This window comes from Oncorhynchus mykiss, chromosome 16 (genome assembly GCF_013265735.2).
Source record: "Oncorhynchus mykiss isolate Arlee chromosome 16, USDA_OmykA_1.1, whole genome shotgun sequence".
In the NCBI taxonomy this organism is placed as follows: Eukaryota; Metazoa; Chordata; class Actinopteri; order Salmoniformes; family Salmonidae; genus Oncorhynchus; species Oncorhynchus mykiss.
In genome coordinates, this window is record NC_048580.1 from 8691465 (window position 1) to 8715810 (window position 24346).

Genomic DNA, 24346 nt, shown 5'->3' on the forward strand with positions numbered 1-24346 from the left:
ATAAATCAAATTTAAGACGGAATAAACTGTGTTCAATGCCGGAGGAAAACAAAGTGGAGTGTGCTTTCAGGTCACACTCCAACAAACAAACCAAAACAAAGGCAAAGTCTTCTCATGCTTTGTTGATTTCAAAAAAGCATTTGACTCTGCTATACAAATTGATAGAAAGTGGTGTTGGCAGAAAAAAATATGACATTATAAAATCCATGAACACAAACAACAAGTGTGCGGTTAAAATTGGCAAAAAACACACACATTTCTTTCCACAGGGCAGTGGGATGAGACAGGGATGCAGCTTAAGCCCCACCCTCTTCAACATATATATCAACGATTTGGTGAGGGCACTAGAACAGTCTGCAGCACCCGGCATCACTGTACTAGAATCTGAAGTCAAATGTCTACTGTTTGCTGATGATCTGGTGCTCCTGTCACCAACCAAGGAGGGCCTACATTAGCACCTAGATCTGCACACAGATTCTGTCAGACTTGTACGTCTCAGTAAGACAAAAATAACGGTGTTCCAGGTCTAGTCGCCAGGACCACAAATACAAAATCCATCTAAACACCGTTGTCTGAGAGCACACAAAAAACAATACATACCTCCCACACCTTGGGGAGGCAGGTAGCCTAGTGGTCAGAGCGTTGGAGTAATAACCGGAAGGTTGCAAGATCAAATCCCTGTGCTGACAAGGTAAAAATCTGTCATTTTGCCCCTGAACTTGGCAGTTAACCCACTGTTCCTAGGCTGTCATTGTAAATAAGTATTTGTTCTTAACTGACTTGCCTAGTTAAATAAAGGTAAAATAAAAAACATGGAACTTCTACAAAGCTGAGAGACAAAGCAAGAAGGGCCTTCTATGCCATCAAAAGGAACATAAAATTTGACATATCAATTAGGATCTTGCTAAAAAATACTTGAATCAGTTATTGAACCCATTTCCCTTTGTTGTTGTGGGGTCTGGGGTCCGCTCACCAACCAATAATTCACAAAATGGACAAACACCAAATTGAGAATGCATACAGAATTGTGCAAAAATATTCTCTGTGTACAACATAAAACACCAAATAATCCATGCAGAGCAGAATTAGGCCAACACCCGCTAATTATCAAAATCCAGAAAAGAGCCGTTAAATTCTACAACCACCTAAAAGGAAGTGATTCCAAAACTTTCCATAACAAAGCCATCACCTACAGAGAGATTATATACTGGAGAAAAGTCCCTTAAGCAAGCTGGTGCTGGGGTTCTGTTCACAAACAGAAACAGACCCCACAGAGCCCCAGGACAGCAACATAATTATATCCAACCAAATCATGAGAAAACAAAAACATATTTAGTAGACACATTGGAAAGAATTAACAATGTAACAATTAACAGAGAGACAGAAACAGACTGTTATATTTGGAAGCCACTGACGAGAGAGATGAGTTGCACCATGCCAGTCCTTCATTCTGTTAACAGTCTCTCATGGGAAGGCTTGTCACACAACCATAGGACGTTGTTTCAGTTTGAGATGGATTTCTGTTTCCAACATAAGTGGATATGCCAAATTCCTGAGGTTGCTAAACAGCCTTAAGCGGCAGTAGCAGCCAAGAGATGTGATGTTTCAGCGCTGACACCACATAGATCAGCTGTGTATTGCTTCTTCGTCAGTGCATTTGCATATGGTGCCGGGATGACTCAAAGATGACGAAAAACAAATATAAAGGAGAGACATTAGCATGAAAAACTCCTCACATTTCAACCGAAGCATTAAATATCTGCACTTACTATAATGAGCGACGATAAAAGTTGTCAAGCAGCACGACGGAGAGAAGAGGAGAGGAGATCATCCTGATTGATGTTGCACACTAGAGTATTAAAGTGGTAGCCTCCCTAACAGAGAGAACATCTAGAGGTAGCCTCCCTAACAGAGATAACATAGAGAGGTAGCCTCCCTAACAGAGATAACAGAGAGGTAGCCTCCCTAACAGAGATAACATAGAGAGAGGGCCTGCCTAACAGAGATAACAGAGAGGTAGCCTCCCTAACAGATAACGTAGAGAGGTAGTGTCCTTAACAGAGATAACATCACATAGAGAGGTAGCCTCCCTAACAGAGATAACATCACATTAGAGAGAGGTAGCCTCCCTAACAGAGATAACATCACATTAGAGAGAGGTAGCCTCCCTAACAGAGATAACATCACATTAGAGAGAGGTAGCCTCCCTAGCAGAGATAACATCACATTAGAGAGAAGAGCCAACCCTAGCAGAGATAACATCACATTAGAGAGAGGTAGCCTCCCTAGCAGAGATAACATCACATTAGAGAGAGGTAGCCTCCCTAGCAGAGATAACATCACATTAGAGAGAGGTAGCCTCCCTAGCAGAGATAACATCACATTAGAGAGAGGTAGCCTCCCTAACAGAGATAACATCACATTAGAGAGAGGTAGCCTCCCTAGCAGAGATAACATCACATTAGAGAGAGGTAGCCTCCCTCGCAGAGATAACATCACATTAGAGAGAAGAGCCAACCCTAGCAGAGATAACATCACATTAGAGAGAGGTAGCCTCCCTAGCAGAGATAACATCACATTAGAGAGAGGTAGCCTCCCTAACAGAGAACATAGAGGTAGCCTCCCTAACAGAGAGATCATAGAGTGGTAGCCTCCCTAACATAGATAACATAGAGAGGTAGCCTCCCTAACAGAGATAACATCACATTAGAGAGAGGTAGCCTCCCTAGCAGAGGTAACATCACAGCCTCCTCATTGCCCTCTCTTCCCTTCCATCTCTCTCTCTCTCTCTCTCTCTCTCTCTCTCTCTCTCTCTCTCTCTCTCTCTCTCTCTCTCTCTCTCTCTCTCTCTCTCTCTCTCTCTCTCTCTCTCTCTCTCTCTCTCTCTCTCTCTCTCTCTCTCTCTCTCTCTCTCTCTCTCTCTCTCTCTCTCTCTCTCTCTCTCTCTCTCTCTCTCTCTCTCTCTCTCTCTCTCTCTCTCTCTCTCTCTCTCTCTCTCTCTCTCTCTCTCTCTCTCTCTCTCTCTCTCTCTCTCTCTCTCTCTCTCTCTCTCTCTCTCTCTCTCTCTCTCTCTCTCTCTCTCTCTCTCTCTCTCTCTCTCTCTCTCTCTCTCTCTCTCTCTCTCTCTCTCTCTCTCTCTCTCTCTCTCTCTCTCTCTCTGGCTAAGACAAAAGGGAATGTATTTCCCTACCATGCTGTGTGAGAAATAGCTCTACTGGTTTCAAACGGACCACAGCAAAAGGACAATGATAAGAGGCCTGTCAAATTACTGCCATTTGGACAATGATAAGAGGCCTGTCAACTAACTGCCATTTGGACAATGATAAGAGGCCTGTCAAATAACTGTCACTTCCCCTCTCTGCCCCCACTCTCCACATCTCACACCACTGTAGGGAGGGTACCGTAGAGAGGTATCCCATTGTAGGTGGGAAACTGCGATACATAGCAGAGATATGCAAGCTAGTTGTTTTTAACGACCTGAACATATTTGAGTAAATAAACACTATGAAGTACTGATGTTAGTACTTTTTTTTGTGTGTGTGTAACTGACTATAATTTAGTCTGTTATGAAGAGCTTTGAAACAGTGCTCCTCTCATCTCGTCTCCTGCAGAGTATAACACACTCTTCCTGAGAATGTCTCTCCTGACCTGTGGTGGGTGATAAAGCAGGACCAGCCTCTCTCCAGCTCTGAGGGAAGAACCTGACATACAGTACTAGTCAAAAGTTTGGACACATCTACTCATTCAAGGGTTTTTATTTATTTATACTATTTTCTACACTGTGTAATAGTAGCGAAGACCCCAAAACTATGAAATAACAAAAAATGAATCGTGTAGTAACCAAAGAAGTGTTAAACAAATCCAAATATATTTTATATTTGAGATTCTTCAAAGTAGCCACCCTTTGCCTTGATGACAGCTTTGCACACGCTTGTCATTCTCTCAACCAGCTTCACCTGGAATGCTTTTTGAAAAGTCTTGAAGGAGTTCCCACATATGCTAAGCACTTGTTGGCTACTTTTCCTTCACTCTGCGGTCCAACTCATCCCAAAGCATCTCAATTGGGTTAAGGTCGGGTATTTGTTGAGGCCAGGTCCTCTGATGCAGTACTCCATCTCTCTCCTTCTTGGTCAAATAGCCCTTACACAGCCTGGAGGTGTGTTGGGTCACTGTCCTGCTGAAAAACAAGTAACAGTCCCACTAATCGCAAACCAGATGGGGTGGCGTATCGCTGCAGAATGCTCTGGTAGCCATGCTGGTTAAGTGTGCCTTCAATTCTAAATAAATCACTGACAGTGTCACCAGCAAACATGTCACCAACAACATCACGCCTCCTTCTCCTTGCTTCACGGTGGGAACCACCCATGCGGAGATCTTCTGTTCACTTACTCTGCGTCTCACAAAGACACAGCAGTTGGAACCAAAAATCTCAAATTTGGACGCATCAGACCAAAGGACAGATTTCCACCAGTCTAATGTCCATTGTTCGTGTTTCTCAGCCGAAGCAAGTCTCCTCTTATTATTGGTGTCCTTTAGTAGAGATTTCTTTGCAGCAATTCGACCGTGAAGATGATTCAAGCAGTCTCCACTGAACAGTTGACGTTGAGCTGTAGCTGTTACTTGAAGTCTGTGAAGCATTTATTTGGGCTGCAATTTCTGAGGTTGGTAACTCTAATGAACTTATCCTCTGCAGCAGAGGTAACTCCATTCCTGTGGCGGTCCTCATGAGAACCAGTTTCATCATAACGCTTGATGGTTTTTGCGACTGCACTTGGAGAAACTTTCAAAGTTCTTGAAATTGATCGTATTGACTGACCTTCATGTCTTAAGGTAATGATGGCCTGTCATTTCTCTTTGCTCATTTGAGCGGTTCTTGCCATAATATGGACTTTGTCTGTACATCATCCCCTCCGCAACTGATTGGTTCAAATGCATTAAGAAGGAAAGAAATTCCACAAATTAATTTTTAACAAGACACACCTGTTAATTGAAATGCATTCCATGTGACTACCTCGTGACGCTGGTTGAGAGAATGCCAAGAGTGTGCAAAGCTGTCATCAAGGCAAAGGGAGGTTACTTTGAGGAATCTGAAATATAAAATATATTTTGATTTGATTAACACTTTTTTGGTTACTACATGATTGTATATGTGTTATTTCAGAGTTCTGATGTCTTCACTATTATTCTACAATGTAGAAAACAGTCAAAATAAAGAAAAACCCTTGAATGAGTAGGTGTGTCCAAACCTTTGACTGGTACTGTATGTTTACCTGCGTTAGAGAGAAAACACAGGTGGCAGTTAGCTAGCTCTGCAGCTACGCAATTAACACGTTCCCCATTTTTCACTATCACACACTTCTCCCTCAATCCCAACATAATATCTCCTCCCTCTCCGTATTCAGCTGAGAATGCACCACCTGAGAGCGACAAAGAGGGAGATACCGGTCTCTTCGCTCTAAGTGGGCTCCTGAGTGGGGCAAACGTCTAAAGCATTGTTTGTCAGTGCTAGAAGCATCACTACAGACACCCTGGATCGAATCCAGGTTGTATCACAATCAGCCGTGATTGTGAGTCCCATAGGGTGGTGCACAATTGGCCCAGCGTGGTCTGGGTTTGGCCCGGTGTAGGCTTTCAGTGTAAATAAAAATGTGTTCTTAACTGACTGCCTGGTAAAATGAAAAAGTGTGTTAGAGGAATCTTGCCCATGGTCCTAGCTGATAATGAGTGCTCTGGCCCCATTGATCACTGATTAACATGCCACTCACTGGGTATTTTCCACAGCGCTCATCTGGCAGGTCAGTGACAACACTACCCAGCATCTTTGGAGACTATGCTGTGTATGGAGGCAGAGGAGGAGGAAGAAGGTGACTGATTGGGTTGACATTTAGAGAGTGTGTCATATAAATGAACAAAGATGGGATCTCTGTGGTTTGTGTGTCTTGACATCGTAGGAGGCTCTTCCTGTTTGTTGTTTACAGTATGTCTTTGTCTCCTTGACGACACTAGCGAAGCTTTTAAGATTCATGGGGGAGGATGTTTTGGTCTGAGGCGTCCGGTTTCTTAATCATGCACTCTGATGGTTCTGTATGTCGTTATTCTATCAAATCTGAGTCATTTCAAATCTGATTCATTCCAAATCTGATTCAACTGCATCTTGGAGATGAGTGTTTTAACGACAGTGGAAGTTTTGGGGCAATGATGGAATCATCATAATTCTCAGAATAAAAACTAAGAAAGATTTAGAAGACAACTATTTGTCAATATGACACAACACAACTCCAGGAATGTAGAAAATGTCCTTTGGCAGTATTCCTTTCACTCGCACCTCTATCCCTCTGGTTGCTCTGAAAAGGCATTTTCCCCATTTTTTTTCTAATGTTCTGTTTTTAACTTATGATACTGAAAAATCAACTTCTAGTCTGGGTAAAAGGAGAGTAGTGAATGTACTCATATACTGTAAATTGTAGACTATATATGTTGAGAATTCACAGTAAGCTCTAAAAATAAAGAGAGTTGCACACTCTATATATAAACTCCCAGTAATTTTGGGGGTAAATCACCAACATTTCGGCATCACCGTGCCTTCATCAGGGCAATGGCATAATTGCTTGCACCAAGTTATGTAGACAAACAGTGCAATTAGTGCAACTAATGACAACAGTGGTTGGCGTGTCATAATTATTATGTTGATTACAATGACTTGAGCGAAACTGTTAAAAAACAACTTATAGCACATTGAATATATTAGGCTATTGTTATCATATGGAGACATAATTAAATAGTGTACATAATATTAGCATCAACATACATTATTGTTTAATTCAATTTCACATACATACTTAATTGTTTTTCATTTCTTTGATACATGTAATTTTTTTGGTTCAACCATGTTGCACAATTAGCGTCATCATATCGGGAGAATCCTGGACAAGCTATCTTCAATATTGCGACCACGCTTACAGACCGCCAGTAGGGGTTCCTTGAAGAGAGATGTGCGATTGTTTTGTCTAATTGCAGAATATGCAAGTGCTTTTTGAGGATTGCTTTAATTTTCTCCAAACACTTTGTGTACTCGGTGCAAAAGACTGTTGCGTTGTTTTTCTTATTTGGTTGAAAATTCACAGTAAACACAACAATATTAATTAAAACTGTCCACATCCAGATATACTTCTCCCACTGTACTGACTGGTATCATCATATCCACCAAAAAAACAATCACCCACTGCCATGAAAACCAATTTGAGTCCATCACCAACTGGAATCACCAACTAGAATTAACGCTGGGCTTGACGATGTAATTAGGTAATACATAAATAAATTACGTGGGCGTGTAGTCTTTTGTCTAAAGTAATGACTTGGCTGAATGTTGAATCCTCCTCGCTGACTGGCATATGGAAGTGGAAATGAAAATGGCTGTCTTCAACCAATCAAAGTCTTCAAGTTGAATTTGAATGCTTTTGTCGAATTTGCATGCATAGCTAGCTGTCAATCCATCTGCTCTCTGGACTGTAACTGAAAATTTCAATCAATCAAGGTGGAATGTAGTTTTAATTTCTTCCCGTAACCGAAATGGCAATTTCAATCTGGCTACTGAGTGCTAAGCTTTGTATTCCCTATGGACCTCCTAGCTTGACTAAATATATGTGACACGTCTGAAAGACTCCGGTATAATGTGACAGTGATGTACTGTACTGATTGTGTTCAGGACAGTCACTGGATAAGGAAAAAGGCTAGTCAATACATAAAGTCCTGTACTTGTGACATGCTTTGTATTATTTTCTACTTTAGGTCACAGTCATGACTACAGTTTGTTATGGGAGACTTGCAAATGCATTGCATCACCACTACTGTAGGAAGCAGAAAGACTAGAGCGGCTCTGATTTGCTCCGTGTTCAGGAGATATCTTACAAAAAAGTTTCTTAGAATTTCTGGGGACTTGAAGATCAGCTCAAACTGAATTGTAGATGTATCTTGGATCATAGTAGCTACATCAACCGAAAATGTCTACTGCAATAGCATGGCTGAATGTTACCATTCACGGAATACAAACCTACTTTTAAAAAATCTATTTGATAAATAAAGGCTCTATGTAGGGAATGGGGTTCGCTTTCGGAGACAGTGCAGGACAAAACAACAAAAGCACAGGAATTCAAAGGAGGCATCTTGGTCGTCCAGACAGATGGCGTTGGAGAAAGGAGTGTCCCACTAGGCACAGACGTTAGTTCAACCTCCACATTTGGTTGAGTTGTCTAACTAAAGTGAATATAACCTGAAATCAACAAAAACATTTTGGGATTTAGGTTAAAAGTTAGGTGAAAAAAATACAAAGTTCCCTTATGTTGATGACTTTTTGCAAATCCAATTAGTTTTCCACGTCCATTCAATGTCATCACATATAGTTTGGGTTGAAAAGACATGGAAACAACGTTAATTTAACCAGATTTTACACAGTGTTGTCTGTCTCTCAGAAAGATAAAGTCCGGATAGAGAGAGAACGGTAGAGAGAGGCGGAGAGAGAGGCGGAGAGAGAGGCGGAGTCGGGGCCAGCATGTCCCTAGACTACTGAACAGATGGCTATTCACCCCTCAGAGAGAGGAGGAGAGAGAGGCGGAGTCAGGGCCAGCACGTCCCTAGACTACTGAACAGATGGCTATTCACCCCTCAGAGAGAGGAGGAGAGAGAGGAGGAGAGAGAGGAGGAGTCAGGGCCAGCACGTCCCTAGACTACTGAACAGATGGCTATTCACCCCTCAGAGAGAGGAGGAGAGAGGGGAGGAGAGAGAGGAGGAGTCAGGGCCAGCACGTCCCTAGACTACTGAACAGATGGCTATTCACCCCTCAGAGAGAGGAGGAGAGAGAGGAGGAGAGAGAGGAGGAGTCAGGGCCAGCACGTCCCTAGACTACTGAACAGATGGCTATTCACCCCTCAGAGAGAGGAGGAGAGAGGGGAGGAGAGAGAGGAGGAGTCAGGGCCAGCACGTCCCTAGACTACTGAACAGATGGCTATTCACCCCTCAGAGAGAGGAGGAGAGAGAGGGGGAGAGAGAGGCGGAGAGAGAGGGGGAGAGAGAGGAGGAGAGAGAGGAGGAGTCAGGGCCAGCACGTCCCTAGACTACTGAACAGATGGCTATTCACCCCTCAGAGAGAGGAGGAGAGAGAGGAGGAGAGAGAGGAGGAGTCAGGGCCAGCACGTCCCTAGACTACTGAACAGATGGCTATTCACCCCTCAGAGAGAGGAGGAGAGAGAGGAGGAGTCAGGGCCAGCACGTCCCTAGACTACTGAACAGATGGCTATTCACCCCTCAGAGAGAGGAGGAGAGAGAGGGGGAGAGAGAGGCGGAGAGAGAGGGGGAGAGAGAGGAGGAGAGAGAGGAGGAGTCAGGGCCAGCACGTCCCTAGACTACTGAACAGATGGCTATTCACCCCTCAGAGAGAGGAGGAGAGAGAGGAGGAGAGAGAGGAGGAGTCAGGGCCAGCACGTCCCTAGACTACTGAACAGATGGCTATTCACCCCTCAGAGAGAGGAGGAGAGAGGGGAGGAGAGAGAGGAGGAGTCAGGGCCAGCACGTCCCTAGACTACTGAACAGATGGCTATTCACCCCTCAGAGAGAGGAGGAGAGAGGGGAGGAGAGAGAGGAGGAGTCAGGGCCAGCACGTCCCTAGACTACTGAACAGATGGCTATTCACCCCTCAGAGAGAGGAGGAGAGAGAGGGGGAGAGAGAGGCGGAGAGAGAGGGGGAGAGAGAGGCGGAGAGAGAGGAGGAGAGAGGAGGAGAGAGAGGGGGAGAGAGAGGCGGAGAGAGAGGAGGAGAGAGAGGAGGAGAGAGAGGAGGAGAGAGATGCGGAGAGAGAGGAGGAAAGAGGAGGAGAGAGAGGGGGAGAGAGAGGCGGAGAGAGAGGAGGAGAGAGAGGAGGAGAGAGAGGAGGAGAGAGAGGAGGAGAGAGAGGAGGAGCGAGAGGAGGAGAGAGAGGCGGAGTCAGGGCCAGCACGTCGCTACAAGAAGAGGAAGGCTTTTAATTTGCCAAGCAAGTGGCAAATTGTTCATTATTTTCAGATGTATTTTCAAAACTCACTTGTAATGCCCCCTATCTTGTGTTCAGAACCTTTTGATTGTGAATCCATTCATCTTTCACCCTCGAGTCAGTCATGCAAGATCTACGTTTTCTGTGAAATACCATAAGAATATTTCAGCCTAGTCCCCAATACATCAGATAACTGATTGGCTCACCACACCGTGCTACTTTTTTACAGTAGCCAACTGCTTTACGTCAGCCCTATCTCTGAGGATTTCTTCTACGTATGTACTGTATAAGGATAATGAAACTGGAGGACACACTTCTCAACATAAAATGTATTATACATGTCAAGTTATAGTCAAATACTGTATGGACAATTATATTTACCGTCTGCTCTTTCTATTCAGTACTTAGAAAAGTTTGGAAATGTCTATATTGTATTTTTGCTATTGGATTAAATAGTAGTTAAAGTGACTACATACTTGTGAAAATGTAGAACATATTTGTGAAAATATAGTAGGTACTTGTGAAAATGTAGTAGATACTTGTGAAAATATAGTAAGTACTTGTGAAAATATAGTAGGTACTTGTGAAAATGTAATAGATACTTGTGAAAATGTAGCACAAACTTGTGAAAATTGCTCCAAAGTTGTATAAACTGTAAGAGTGAGCTGAAACAAGAATCCAACAGTAGAAGGCAACTCGGGACACGCAGTGAGAACAGACACGCAGTGTGTGTGTGTGTGTGTGTGTGATCGTGCGGGCGCAAAACCACAAATCAGACTGTTTGACAAGAGAATCAGTGTCTCTGAGGAAAGCTATTCTACAGTCTAACCATCACCCTTCTCTCTATGTTTCACACACACACACACACACACACACACACACACACACACACACACACACACACACACACAAACCCGGTGTTGTGGTGGACCCAGTGTTGTTGTGGACCCAGTGTTGTGGTGAACCCAGTGTTGTGGTGGACCCAGTGTTGTGGTGGACCCAGTGTTGTGGTGGACCCAGTGTTGTGGTGGACCCAGTGTTTTGGTGAACCCAGTGTTGTGGTGGACCCAGTGTTGTGGTGGACCCAGTGTTGTGGTGGACCCAGTGTTGTGGTGGATCCGGTGTTGTGGACCTGGTGTTGTGGTGGACCCAGTGTTGTGGTGGACCCCGTGTTGTGGTGGACCCAGTGTTGTGGTGGATCCGGTGTTGTGGACCTGGTGTTGTGGTGAACCCAGTGTTGTGGTGGACCAAGTGTTGTTGTGGACCCAGTGTTGTGGTGGACCCAGTGTTGTGGTGGACCAAGTGTTGTGGGGGACCCAGTGTTGTGGTGGACCCCGTGTTGTGGTGGACCCAGTGTTGTGGTGGATCCGGTGTTGTGGACCCAGTGTTGTGGTGGACCCAGTGTTGTGGTGGACCAAGTGTTGTTGGGGACCCAGTGTTGTGGACCTGGTGTTGTGGTGAACCCGGTGTTGTGGTGGACCCTGGCAGGCACACACACACACACACACACACACATTCACACACACTCACTCACTCACTCACTCACACACACACGCTCACGCTCACGCACACACACACACACTCACACTGCCTGTAATTAGCAACTAAACACACACACATACACACATACACACACACACACACACACACACACTCACACATACACATTCAAACACTCACACTGCCTGTAATTAACTTCTAAACACGCACACATATATACACACACACACACACACACACATACACACACACACACACACACACACATACACATACTCACACATACACAAACTCACACATACACATACTCACACGCACACGCACACACACACACACAAACTGACACATACACATACTCACACGCACTGTAATTAACTAGCCAAACAGACGGCAGCTTATTCAACATCAACTAGATCACGATTCACAGTTTGGTTCTGACTAACTCAGGAAATGATGTTGTGGTCTTGGTTCAATAGCGTGACTCAGTAGTCTGTTCTAGCCTTTAGCCACGGCCCAGTACAAAATCAACTGTTTCCCTCCATTTTGGAGACTAATGTCCAGAGACCTGAAAGGGCAGGCTTGGGTAAAGCTAATCACTGATCTCTGCTCAGCTCAATATCCCCCGTTCGTTTTCTAAACATTAGCGGGACGTTAATTGATATCGAACAATGACAGAGAGAGACAGAGTAAAAAAAGGCACAACGGAAGAGAAAGAAAGAGGAGAGGGGTGAAAGAAGACAGAGGAAGAGACAGAAAGAGGAGAGGGGTGAAAGAAGACCGAGGAAGAGGAGAGGGGTGAAAGAAGACCGAGGAAGAGACAGAAAGAGGAGAGGGGTGAAAGAAGACCGAGGAAGAGGCGAGGGGTGAAAGAAGACCGAGGAAGAGAGAGAGAAAGAGGAGAGGGGTGAAAGAAGACAGAGGAAGAGAGAGAAAGAGGAGAGGGGTGAAAGAAGTCGGAGGAAGAGAGAGAAAGAGGAGAGGGGTGAAAGAAGACCGAGAAAGAGGAGATGGGTGAAAGAAGACCGAGAAAGGGAGGGATGTACAACCTAGATCTACTGTCACCAAACGTAGTTTGTTTGTTTGCATATTTTTGCAAGTTAGCCCAGGATATTTGTTTTTGTATTCTACGTGCTAAGATCCCAGTCTGGAAATGTGCTTGTTCGGCAGCGAAAAATATCGGACAACCCATTGTTACAAAACACAAATGCAACCGCAGAAATCTGGGATACTAAACCATACACCATACTGCCTCACAAACATACAGCTTGGGATGGAAGAAGACGGGAGAATTGCCTGTGATGTTGGGAGAGAGAGACTAAAAAAAACTAAAAAATAATCCTAGATATATAATCTAGCAGTGATTCTCATAATTTATGTTTCATGGGGGAACTACAAAGAGGAGAGAGAGAGGGAGAGAAAGACTGGATGAATACCATTGTGAACAGTCCTGCCTCGAGGGACCACAACACACTGAGACACAAAAAAAGGAGCAAAGTGAACAATAAAGGATTTTTCTCTCAATAGAACAACAGAAGTGAAGTAGAAATGCCCCTCTGTCTTGTCCATCTCTCCATTCCTCTGCAGTTGGTTGGCCGAGCCAAACCGTGACACCTCTCGGTGAGGAAGAGAGATATTGATTTATTGGAGCATCACCTGATGCTGACCTGGTCCCATTCCAAGCCTCCATCCGTTCCTCCAGCCCAACAGAAAACAGGGTTTATGGGCAGGCAACAGACCAGACGTCAGCCAAACCCAAGGATAAATCTTTACTGTGTAAATCTGCAGAGCCGCACAGATTAAATCAATGACAGATTCCTCATCTGATGTAATTAATATGATGAACATGGAATCAGGAAGTTTTGACAGCGTGAAAATAGATTGTATGAATCTCCCAGTGTATAATAATTTATATAACTTCTCCTTTTGGCTCTACTGTACAGTCCAGTACTGCTACCGTCCGATAAAACTGCTGCTACCACCCAAAAAGACTGCTGCTACCACCCAAAAAGACTGCTGATACCACCTAAAAAGACTGCTGATACCACCCAAAAAAGACTGCTGCTACCACCCAAAAAGACTGCTGATATCACCTAAAAAGACTGCTGATACCACCCAAAAAGACTGCTGATACCACCTAAAAAGACTGCTGATACCACCCAAAAAGACTGCTGATACCACCCAAAAAGACTGCTGATACCACCTAAAAAGACTGCTGATACCACCCAAAAAGACTGCTGATACCACCTAAAAAGACTGCTGATACCACCCAAAAAGACTGCTGATACCACCCAAAAAGACTGCTGCTACCACCCAAAAAGACTGCTGATACCACCCAAAAAAGAATGCTGATACCACCCAAAAAGACTGCTGCTACCACCCAAAAAAGACTGCTGATACCACCCAAAAAGACTGCTGATACCACCCAAAAAGACTGCTGATACCACCCAAAAAGACTGCTGATACCACCCAAAAGACCATAAATCATGAGGACGGACAACACTTGGCTGTGTGTTGACTTCATGGAGTTTCCGATGTAACAGATGGAAAATACTTCTCCAGGTGGAACTGTATATGTAGAAGCTACAGTTTAGCTAGACAAAGTGCAGGAGATGGACACACACACACACACACACACACACTGGCGTACCACACACTCCCGCACCCCCCACCACACACACACACACACACACAATTTGAGCAGCATTGACCAGCAGCAGGTTAAGCAAGTTGCATGACATATCCATAGTGTGACATATAGGCGGTAGATAGAAGAGAATGTATTACAACAGGCCAGTCTACTGATCACTATTTAACACACGGGGAAACTCAGAGCCGAGCAAATGACAACCGTCTGGAGGGTGTGTGTGTGTGTGTGTGTGTGTGTGTGTGTGTGTGTGTGTGTGTGTGAGAGAGAGAGAAACATAGAGAGAAGGGTGATGGTTAGACTGTAGAATAGCTTTCCTCAGAGACACTGATTCTCTTGTCAAACAGTCTGATTTGTGGTACTGAAGCACAGATAGCTACGGATTCCTATATGCCTGGAAATATTGAATATACCCCAGTGCCGATAATAATGCAAAACAAAGCCAAGTTAGCAGGTTAGAAGGTAAAGCACTTTGGGTTATAGAGAGAAAATGCTGACGTCACTCAGGGGGTGGTGGAAGATAGAAATTAGTGTCTGGTAGGTTACAGAGAGAGAGAGAGAAAGAGAGAGAGAGAGAAAGAGAGAGAGAGTCAGAGACAGAGAGAGAGTGAGAGAGACAAAGACAGAGACAGACAGACACAATGAGAGAGTGAAAGAGAGACAGAGAGAGAAAGAGAGCGAGAGAGAAAAAAAAATAGCGACAGGGAGAGAGCGAGAGTGAGGGAAAGAGTGACAGAGAGAGAGAGTGACAGAGAGAGAGAGTGACAGAGAGAGAGAGCGACAGAGAGAGAGAGAGAGAGACAGAGAGAGCGAGAGAGATAGAGAGAGAAATTGAGTCAGAGAGAGAGGGAGACAGAGAAAGTGAAATAGAGGGAGACAGAGAGAGAGAGTGACAGAGAGAGAGCTAGAGAGATAGAGAGAGACAGAGAGAGAAATAGAGTCAGAGAGAGAGGGAGACAGAGAGAGTGAAATAGAGAGAGAGAGAGAGAGAGAGAGAGAGACAAAAAGGGGGGGAAGAGAGATAGAAAGAGGGAGGAAAGCTGAAGAGAAGTATAGTACCAGAAGTATAGTACCAGAAATATAGTACCAGAAATATTGTACCAAAAGTATAGTACCAGAAGTATAGTACCAGAAGTATAGTACCAGAAATATAGTACCAGAAGTATAGTACCAGAAATATAGTACCATAAATATAGTACCAGAAATATAGTACCAGAAGTATAGTACCAGAAGTATAGTACCAGAAATATAGTACCAGAAATATAGTACCATTGTTGACTCAGCAGAAGGAGACTCTTGGTCTGATCTGTGTATGGAGGGATAGTGATTGGTGGATAAGAGGTTGGATATATTTGTATAGATAAGATTTGTAAGGGTAAGAGGTTAGATAGAGGTGGATAGAAAAGATTAAAGATTATATAGAGCAAGAAAAATAAGATCTAGAAAGTACTGTACCTTTGGGCTGGCCGCGTCCCAACGTGACAAACCCAGAGGAGATGAAGGTATGGAGGTCGTGACCTCCACTGCTGCGGACACTCTCCTTCCCGTAGTGGAGACCTGCAAGAGCCAATCACAGAGTCAGGATTCTTCCAAAGACTGCTTCAAGCAAAGCTGATTTTTCTACTGATTTAATACATTTTTAGTTTAAACCTCTTCTGCTCTTCTTTGGAACCACCACCAAACTTCAGACACTATGTCATACATTAATTCTCACTATCACTGTTGCTATCAGAACAGTTGATCATTGTCCCATTAAACTACAAATGGAAGAAAACTAGTCTTCAGATCCGGAAACAACTAAATATCCAAACCTATTAAAAAGCTATAGATTTTATCGGGTCACAGGCAAAGACCACTGTGAACCCAATCATGCTTCACTTACCAGAGGTTACCATAGCTTCGGATATCATGTCTTAGGTCTACCCTGCTGGGAACAGATATCATGTCTTAGGCCTACCCCACTGGGCACAGATATCATGTCTTAGGTCTACCCCACTGAGAACAGATATCATGTCTTAGGTCTACCCCACTGGGAACAGATATCATGTCTTAGGTCTACCCCGCTGGGAACAGATATCATGTCTTAGGTCTACCCCACTGGGCACAGATATCATGTCTTAGGTCTACCCCACTGAGAACAGATATCATGTCTTAGGTCTACCCCGCTGGGAACAGATATCATGTCTTAGGTCTACCCCACTGAGAACAGATATCATGTCTTAGGTCTACCCCACTGAGAACAGATATCATGTCTTAGGTCTACCCCACTGAGAACAGATATCATGTCTTAGGTCTACCCCACTGGGAACAGATATCATGTCTTAGGTCTACCCCACTGAGAACAGATATCATGTCTTAGGTCTACCCCACTGGGAACAGATATCATGTCTTAGGTCTACCCCACTGGGAACAGATATCATGTCTTAGGTCTACCCCACTGGGAACAGATATCATGTCTTAGGTCTATCCCACTGAGAACAGATATCATGTCTTAGGTCTACCCCACTGAGAACAGATATCATGTCTTAGGTCTACCCCACTGAGAACAGATATCATGTCTTAGGTCTACCCCGCTGGGAACAGATATCATGTCTTAGGTCTACCCCACTGGGAACAGATATCATGTCTTAGGTCTACCCCGCTGGGCACAGATATCATGTCTTAGGTCTACCCCGCTGGGCACAGATATCATGTCTTAGGTCTACCCCGCTGGGTACAGATATCGTGTCTTAGGTCTACCCCACTGAGAACAGATATCATGTCTTAGGTCTACCCCACTGGGAACAGATATCATGTCTTAGGTCTACCCCACTGGGAACAGATATCATGTCTTAGGTCTACCCCGCTGGGCACAGATATCGTGTCTTAGGTCTACCCCGCTGGGCACAGATATCGTGTCTTAGGTCTACCCTGCTGGGAACAGATATCATGTCTTAGGTCTACCCCGCTGGGCACAGATATCGTGTCTTAGGTCTACCCCGCTGGGAACAGATATCATGTCTTAGGTCTACCCCACTGAGAACAGATATCATGTCTTAGGTCTACCCCACTGAGAACAGATATCATGTCTTAGGTCTACCCCACTGAGAACAGATATCATGTCTTAGGTCTACCCCGCTGGGAACAGATATCATGTCTTAGGTCTACCCCGCTGGGCACAGATATCGTGTTGCAAGGACACACAAACACTGCCTGCGTAACCTTTATCATGGGCTTGCCACATTCCTGACCCCAGCAGGCGTCCTGTGAATGTAAAAGCTCTCGTCAACCCCCTTCTCCTAATTCCTTTCCCATCTCATTAGGTGAGACAGCGTGAAGCGTCGCGAGGGAAAAGGCTAGGCGTTATGAATGTATCGTGACATAAGGATACGTGACTTTCACCTTCAACGGTCAGCTTTTGCATGTGAAAGATGTATAAGGTGATAAAGGTACTGTACCGTTCACAAGTGAGAATAATGTTTTGTTTCTTCGATCGTACCTTCTCTAGTTCCTGGCTCTACGTTCTTTTGTGAGCAGAATAATGTGAATAATCAGATCATTCCATTATGGAATGAGTGGGAGAGGTGTTGTCGTGTAGCTCAGAGGGACTGGCAAGGTTATTCATCTCCAAGGGCGATGAACCTTTACCACAGTGAGGCAGACAGAGGTCATTTACATGGTACAGTGTTGTCAGCTCGCTGTCTACTGTGGAGAGGGCATGGTGACATGCACGTAATCTCTAGCATATACTCTCTCTCTCTATATATAAATGTCTCCTCCCTCTCTCCCGCTCTCTGTTTCCATCGTTTTCTCTCATTTTCTCTCTCTCTCTCCCCCTTTCTCTCTCTCCTTCTCTATCTTTCTCGCTTTCTCTCTTTCTATATTTTCTCTCTCTCATCCTCTCTCCCCCTTTCTCCCTCTCTCCCCTCTCTCTCCTTCTATATTATCTTTCTATATTCTCTCTATATATTCTCTCTCTCTCTCCTCTCTCCCCCCCTCACCCTCTCTATCTCTCTCTCTCTCTCTCTCTCTCTCTCTCTCTCTCTCTCTCTCTCTCTCTCTATCTCCCTCTAACTCTCTTTCTCTCTCTTTCTATATTTTTTCTCTCTGTCCCCCTTTCTCCCTCTCTCTCTCCCCCTCTCTCTCCCCCTCCCCCTCTCTATCTCTCTCTCACTCTCTCTCTCTCTATATTTTATCTCTCTCTCCCCCTTTCTCCCTCTCTCCCCCCTCTCCCTCTCTCTCTCTCTCTCTCCCCCCTCTCTCTCTCTCTTTATCTCGCTGTCTATATTTTATCTCTCTCTCCCCTTTATCCCTCTCCCTCTCTCCCCCCTCTCCCTATATCTCTCTCTCTCTCTCTCTCCCTCTCTCCCCCTCTATCTCTCTCTCTCTTTCTCTCTCTTTCTATATTTTATCTCTCTCCCCCTTTCTCCCTCTCTCCCCCCTCTCCCTCTCTCTCTCTCCCCCCCTCTCTCTCTTTCTCTTTCTCTCTTCCTCTCTCTCTTTCTCTCTTCCTCTCTCTGTCTATATTTTATCTCTCTCTCTCCCCCTTTCTCCCTCTCTCCCCCCCTCTCTCTCTCTCTCTCTCTCTCTTTCTTTATACATTTCCTCCCTCCCTCCCTCTCTCTATATTATATCTCTCTGTCCCCTGTCATGACGTTGGCCTGGAGGTAGGTTTATGACAGTCATAAATACCTCTTCCCCCTTTTTCCTCTATCTACCCTACTGATGTTAAATTTGCAAACCCCTTGTTTAACATAGAGATTCTGGGAACATCAGAAGGTGGGGGGAAATGAACTATATTCTGGTAATCCGACCAATTGAACATTTGCGGTGGTACTTAATGAATATGATGTCAGTTCGGTTGTCAACTGAGACATTCTCATCAATGATAAGATGACATAAACTCTACAGTGGAAAGTCTACACATCAGAGTTATCGGATTCACATGGAATTGTTGTTCAATTGAAATGTTTGAATATGAAATTATTCGTGATGGGATGAAATGCGATTTTAGCTTCTAAAATGTGAGAATTGGGTTTTCACAAGGTTAGGGTTCTGCTCAATCAGTGGCCCGCCCCTGTGAAGAGTCATGGGTTATAAAACTTTTCAGACACGCCCTTCTCGTTCCACTATATAAAGCCTTGACAACAATATAACCTGCTGTTCCGAGGATGTGAGGATGACGGTCCGATGTCAGAATGGTTCAGATAATAACTACAGAACGAAGCAAACATCAGCGTGAGCTTTGGTTGCGAATGGTATGAACTTTGAACTCTTATTCACTACAGAAGTGATACCTCCTAGCCGTTGAGTTAGCAACAGCAGCTGCAAACGCAGGTTAGGAAGGAACAGACAGAGTATCCCGTCTATCACACAACAATATTACTACAACGTATCCAATTGACCACCAGAGACATTCTTCGAAGGACAAAGGACTCGGTTGGGCAACACGGCCTTCCATCTACCACCAACCTACCGAAGCGCAGCTCAGAGTAAATATTTATTCCATTTTCCTTTTCCAAATGGGCGGTAATTTAGAATGCATAAGATACTGTATTTACGATAGCACAGCTTCGCCCATTGTTCCTCAGTCTTCCCGCTCTTTCACTCAAACCCAGCCCCTTTTCTTTTGTGTAACAAGCTGTCATATCTGTTCCGCCCGCTAGGGACGTTTTCCTTTATGACGTAATTTGTAATCAAGTTATGATTAATTATGTGTATGTGTAATTCTTTGTGATTAGTTAGGTATTTAGTAAATAAATAATTAAACCCAATTTTGCATTGCTGATTCAACTTGTTAGACAGGGTTCGTGAAGATAACCAAGAATGTACAACTTTCAGATGAGACTGAATTAAGGTGACGATTAATATTGACTGCTATTGATGTAAAATATTACTAGGTCTTTAAGAGTTTATTCAGAAGGTAACAGCTCTATAAATATTTTTTCGTGGTGCCCCGAATCTCGAGTTAATTACATTTACATGATTAGCTCAATCAGGTAATATTAATTACGGAGAAATTATTTTATAGAATAGCATGTCATATCACTTAATCCGGCATAGCTAAAGACACGACACCCCCTTTACCCCTCTCTCTCTCTTTCTCCCTCTCTCTCTCTTTATCCCTATTTCTGTTTTTTTCTCTCTCTCCCCCTTTCTCCTTCTCTCCCCTCCCTCTCTTTCTCTATTTTATCTCTCTGTCCCCCTTTCTCTCTCTCCCCCTTTCTCCCTCTCTCCCCTCCCTCTCTCTCTCTCTAAATATATTTTATCTCTCTGTCCCCCTTTCTCTCTCTCCCCCTTTCTCCCTCTCTCCCCTCCCTCTCTCTCTATTACTCTCTCTCTCTCCCCCCTTTCTCCCTCTCTCCCCTCCCTCTCCCTCTCACTCCCCCCCCTTTATCCCTCTCTCCTCTCCCTCTCTCCTGCCCTTTCTCCCTCTCTCCCTTCCCTCTCTCCCCACCTTTCTCCTTCTCTCCCCTCCCTATCCCTCTCTCCCCCCTTTCTCCCTCTCTCCCATTGCTCTCCCTCTCCCTCTCTCCCCCCCTTTCTCCCTCTCTCCCCTCCCTCTCCCTCTCTCCCCCCCTTTCTCACTCTCTCCCCTCTCTCTCTCTCTCTTCCTTTATACCTTTTCCTCCCTCCCTCTCTTTCTCTATGTTCATTAATCACCCCTGCAGAATAAGCACTCATCCTTTGTAAGAACCAATCTACCCATGTTGAACTGTACAATACTGTACAAACCTAAAATACTTTTTTTCACGGCAACATTGCTTGACCGCTCATAAAACAAATGGGTTGAAAAGGGCTGTAAAATACTGTTACCTTAAAATCAGACATAAATGCATAATGATTCCATTATGCAAAATAGCCACTACTTTAACAAGAAGTAATTGTAGGTTTCTACACTCAAAGGTCTTCATAAGATTAATTACAACCTCATACCTGCAACGCCACCGACACACCTCTCTCATATTCACAGAGAAGTGGATTCAAATGAACCATGTTGACACAGTCGGCATAGAAATACTCCTCTTTAAATGTAAGTGATGATTATCAAACCCACAAGGAGAGAGGAAGGAGGGAGGGAGGTCACTGAGAAGATGTTATAGCCATGCAATTTTCTGATTAATTGGTGGGAGATTAGGAAAACAGAAAATGTAGAGGGCAGAGTGAATCTGGTCATGAATCGTATCTTAATTAAACTAATTAAATCATAGTTTGGTAATCCAGGCAAAACTCATGCATGCTGTCCTGAAAATCTCTCCAAGCAATAAACACAGACGTGTAACAAACACACACACACACACACACACACACACACACACACACACACATATATGTTCGCAAAAATACATGCACACACTCAGAAACTAAAGGGCTGAGGGAAATGTACCAAGGTCATGTCAAAGCGCGGGTGTGTAAAAAGCAGGAAGGTTACATTGTTACCATGTGCATATATACTGTACACTCTTAGAAAAAGGGTTCCACAAGGGTTCTTCAGCTGTCCCCATAGGAGAACCCTTTTTGGTTCCTGGTAGAATCCCTTCTTGTTTCCAGATAGAACTCTTTTGGGTTCAATGTAGAACCCTCTGTGTAAAGGGTTCTACATGGAACTCAGAAAGGTTCTAGCTGGAACCAAAAACAGCTAATGGATATGACCTAACAGCTAGTGGATGACTGTATAACCTATATGTTATGTTATATTGTCATCCATTAGCTGTTATGTTATATTGTCATCCATTAGCTGTTATGTTATATTGTCATCCATTAGCTGTTATGTTATATTGTCATCCATTAGCTGTTATGTTATATTGTCATCCATTAGCTGTTATGTTATATTGTCATCCATTAGCTGTTATGTTATACAGTCATCCATTAGCTGTTATGTTATATTGTCATCCATTAGCTGTTATGTTATATTGTCATCCATTAGCTGTTATGTTATACAGTCATCCATTAGCTGTTATGTTATATTGTCATCCATTAGCTGTTATGTTATATTGTCATCCATTAGCTGTTATGTTATATTGTCATCCATTAGCTGTTATGTTATACAGTCATCCATTAGCTGTTATGTTATACAGTCATCCATTAGCTGTTATGTTATATTGTCATCCATTAGCTGTTATGTTATATTGTCATCCATTAGCTGTTATGTTATATTGTCATCCATTAGCTGTTATGTTATACAGTCATCCATTAACTGTTATGTTATATTGTCATCCATTAGCTGTTATGTTATATTGTCATCCATTAGCTGTTTGTTTGTGTAGCAGTGTCACTATTGAACTTTGAATGTCAGTGAAACTGTTGTTGTTTTTGACTCACAAATAGGACCACTGACCCTAAAATGTTACAATATGGATACTGGGCAGAGTGAAAACAGCTATTCTCCACGCGACAATAAACACGACTTCCTCTCATCGTACCTAATTAGACAACAACAACAAATCCTGAAAAACTCATTATTCAATGAAGTTTCTCTTTTTTCCCCTTTGTTTCTTTACTTCAAACCGTTTTAAGGTACAAATCTCTGCAAGGCCTCTAAAAGAATCCACTCTCAAGGACTTTTCCTTGTTGTGGCTGCAGGGTGCATGGTGTTTACCCGAAACCTGCCTCTGAAGCGTACAACAACAAGCAGAGTGGATAAGAATATAAATAGCAGCCTGCTCCGTGCACCGCATGGTTTCCTATTCTGCTGTCTGCACTGGATCTGTTTTGAAGGAATATACTGTCTCGTTCTAAAAATGCCCGGACGGCGGGATGTTTTTTTTGTTTTTTTTAGCAATGCACCAAGGATACCCACGATACACCTGACCTGCATTTATAAATACTCTTGAGTGTAATTTAAGGGAAAAAATATTGTTGGGGGTTTTATTGTTGTGATGCGGAAAGCTACTAGACAGCATTAGAAAACGTCAAATAGGGGATGCTTACATTTGTCCTTTTTCACTGCATGAACAAGTGGGTAACCTGTATGAGTGTGTTGCATATCCCAACTTCCACTGAGACATCCTTGGAGAGTGTGGCCAACGGCCAGGTTTTAAGATCAGAGGGGACAGTGTGTCATTTTATCGCTTGACTCAGTCTCTCCAGACCTTTAGCTCTAGTTGTCATCTGATCCCAGACCTTTAGCTGTAGTTACACCTGGTTTACGTGGACTCTGTCATCTGATCCCAGACCTTTAGCTGTAGTTACACCTGGTTTACTAGGACTCTGTCATCTGATCCCAGACCTTTAGCTGTAGTTACACCTGGTTTACTAGGACTCTGTCATCGGATCCCAGACCTTTAGTTGTAGTTACACCTGGTTTACTAGGACTCTGTCATCTGATCCCAGACCTTTAACTGTAGTTACACCTGGTTTACTAGGACTCTGTCATCTGATCCCAGACCTTTAGCTGTAGTTACACCTGGTTTACTAGGACTCTGTCATCTGATCCCAGACCTTTAGCTCTAGTTACACCTGGTTTACTAGGACTCTGTCATCTGATCCCAGACCTTTAGCTGTAGTTACACCTGGTTTACTAGGACTCTGTCATCTGATCCCAGACCTTTAGCTCTAGTTACACCTGGTTTACTAGGACTCTGTCATCTGATCCCAGACCTTTAGCTGTAGTTACACCTGGTTTACTAGGACTCTGTCATCTGATTCCAGACCTCTCAAACACACGAGTAGCCAGTCTTGGAAGGCTGCAGTGTGTGCGCAGGGTGTAGAGGATTGTCTTTCTTTCTAAATGTTATATCTCTCTCCCCCTCTCTGCTGTACTACCTTAGTCCATACAATATTAACTCCCAATTTATACACACACATTACCGATGCCTTCTCTCCTCTGCCTGTCACTGCGTGTCATGTCCAAGCTCGCCGGACTGCAGGATCCTCAGTGGAAGGAGAGCTGGGCTGGGCTAGCCTACGCTGGGCTAGCTAGCACTAACAATGTTTGTGTGCAGGAATACAGGCAGGCAGACACACAACCAGACAGGCAGGCAGGCAGGAAGGCAGAGATACAGATAGATAGACAGAGAGAGAGAGAGAGAGAGATTCCTGACCTCCACTGAGTATGACTAGCCATAAGGTCACAGTGAGCAAGTCAGCCAGTCGGGTAGGTAGGAGTAGGACTGTTTTGGTGACCGTATTACCATATTGGTCACGAGTCATGACTGCAGTCAAATTCCATGTGACCGTTTAAGAATGGTAATTAGGCTT

General features: G+C 43.9%; 1 protein-coding gene across 5 annotated transcripts in view; it reads right to left on the minus strand.

Moving 5' to 3' along the window:
• The window catches only part of LOC110491311 (protein shisa-6), a 123992-nt gene that overhangs the window by 79930 nt on the left and 19716 nt on the right, over positions 1-24346 (minus strand). For all 5 annotated transcript variants that reach the window (XM_021564673.2, XM_036946091.1, XM_021564672.2 and 2 more), the window contains exon 4: positions 15623-15724. In XM_021564673.2, the coding sequence (XP_021420348.2) occupies positions 15623-15724 (102 nt within the window). The remainder of the gene's footprint in view (positions 1-15622; positions 15725-24346) is intronic.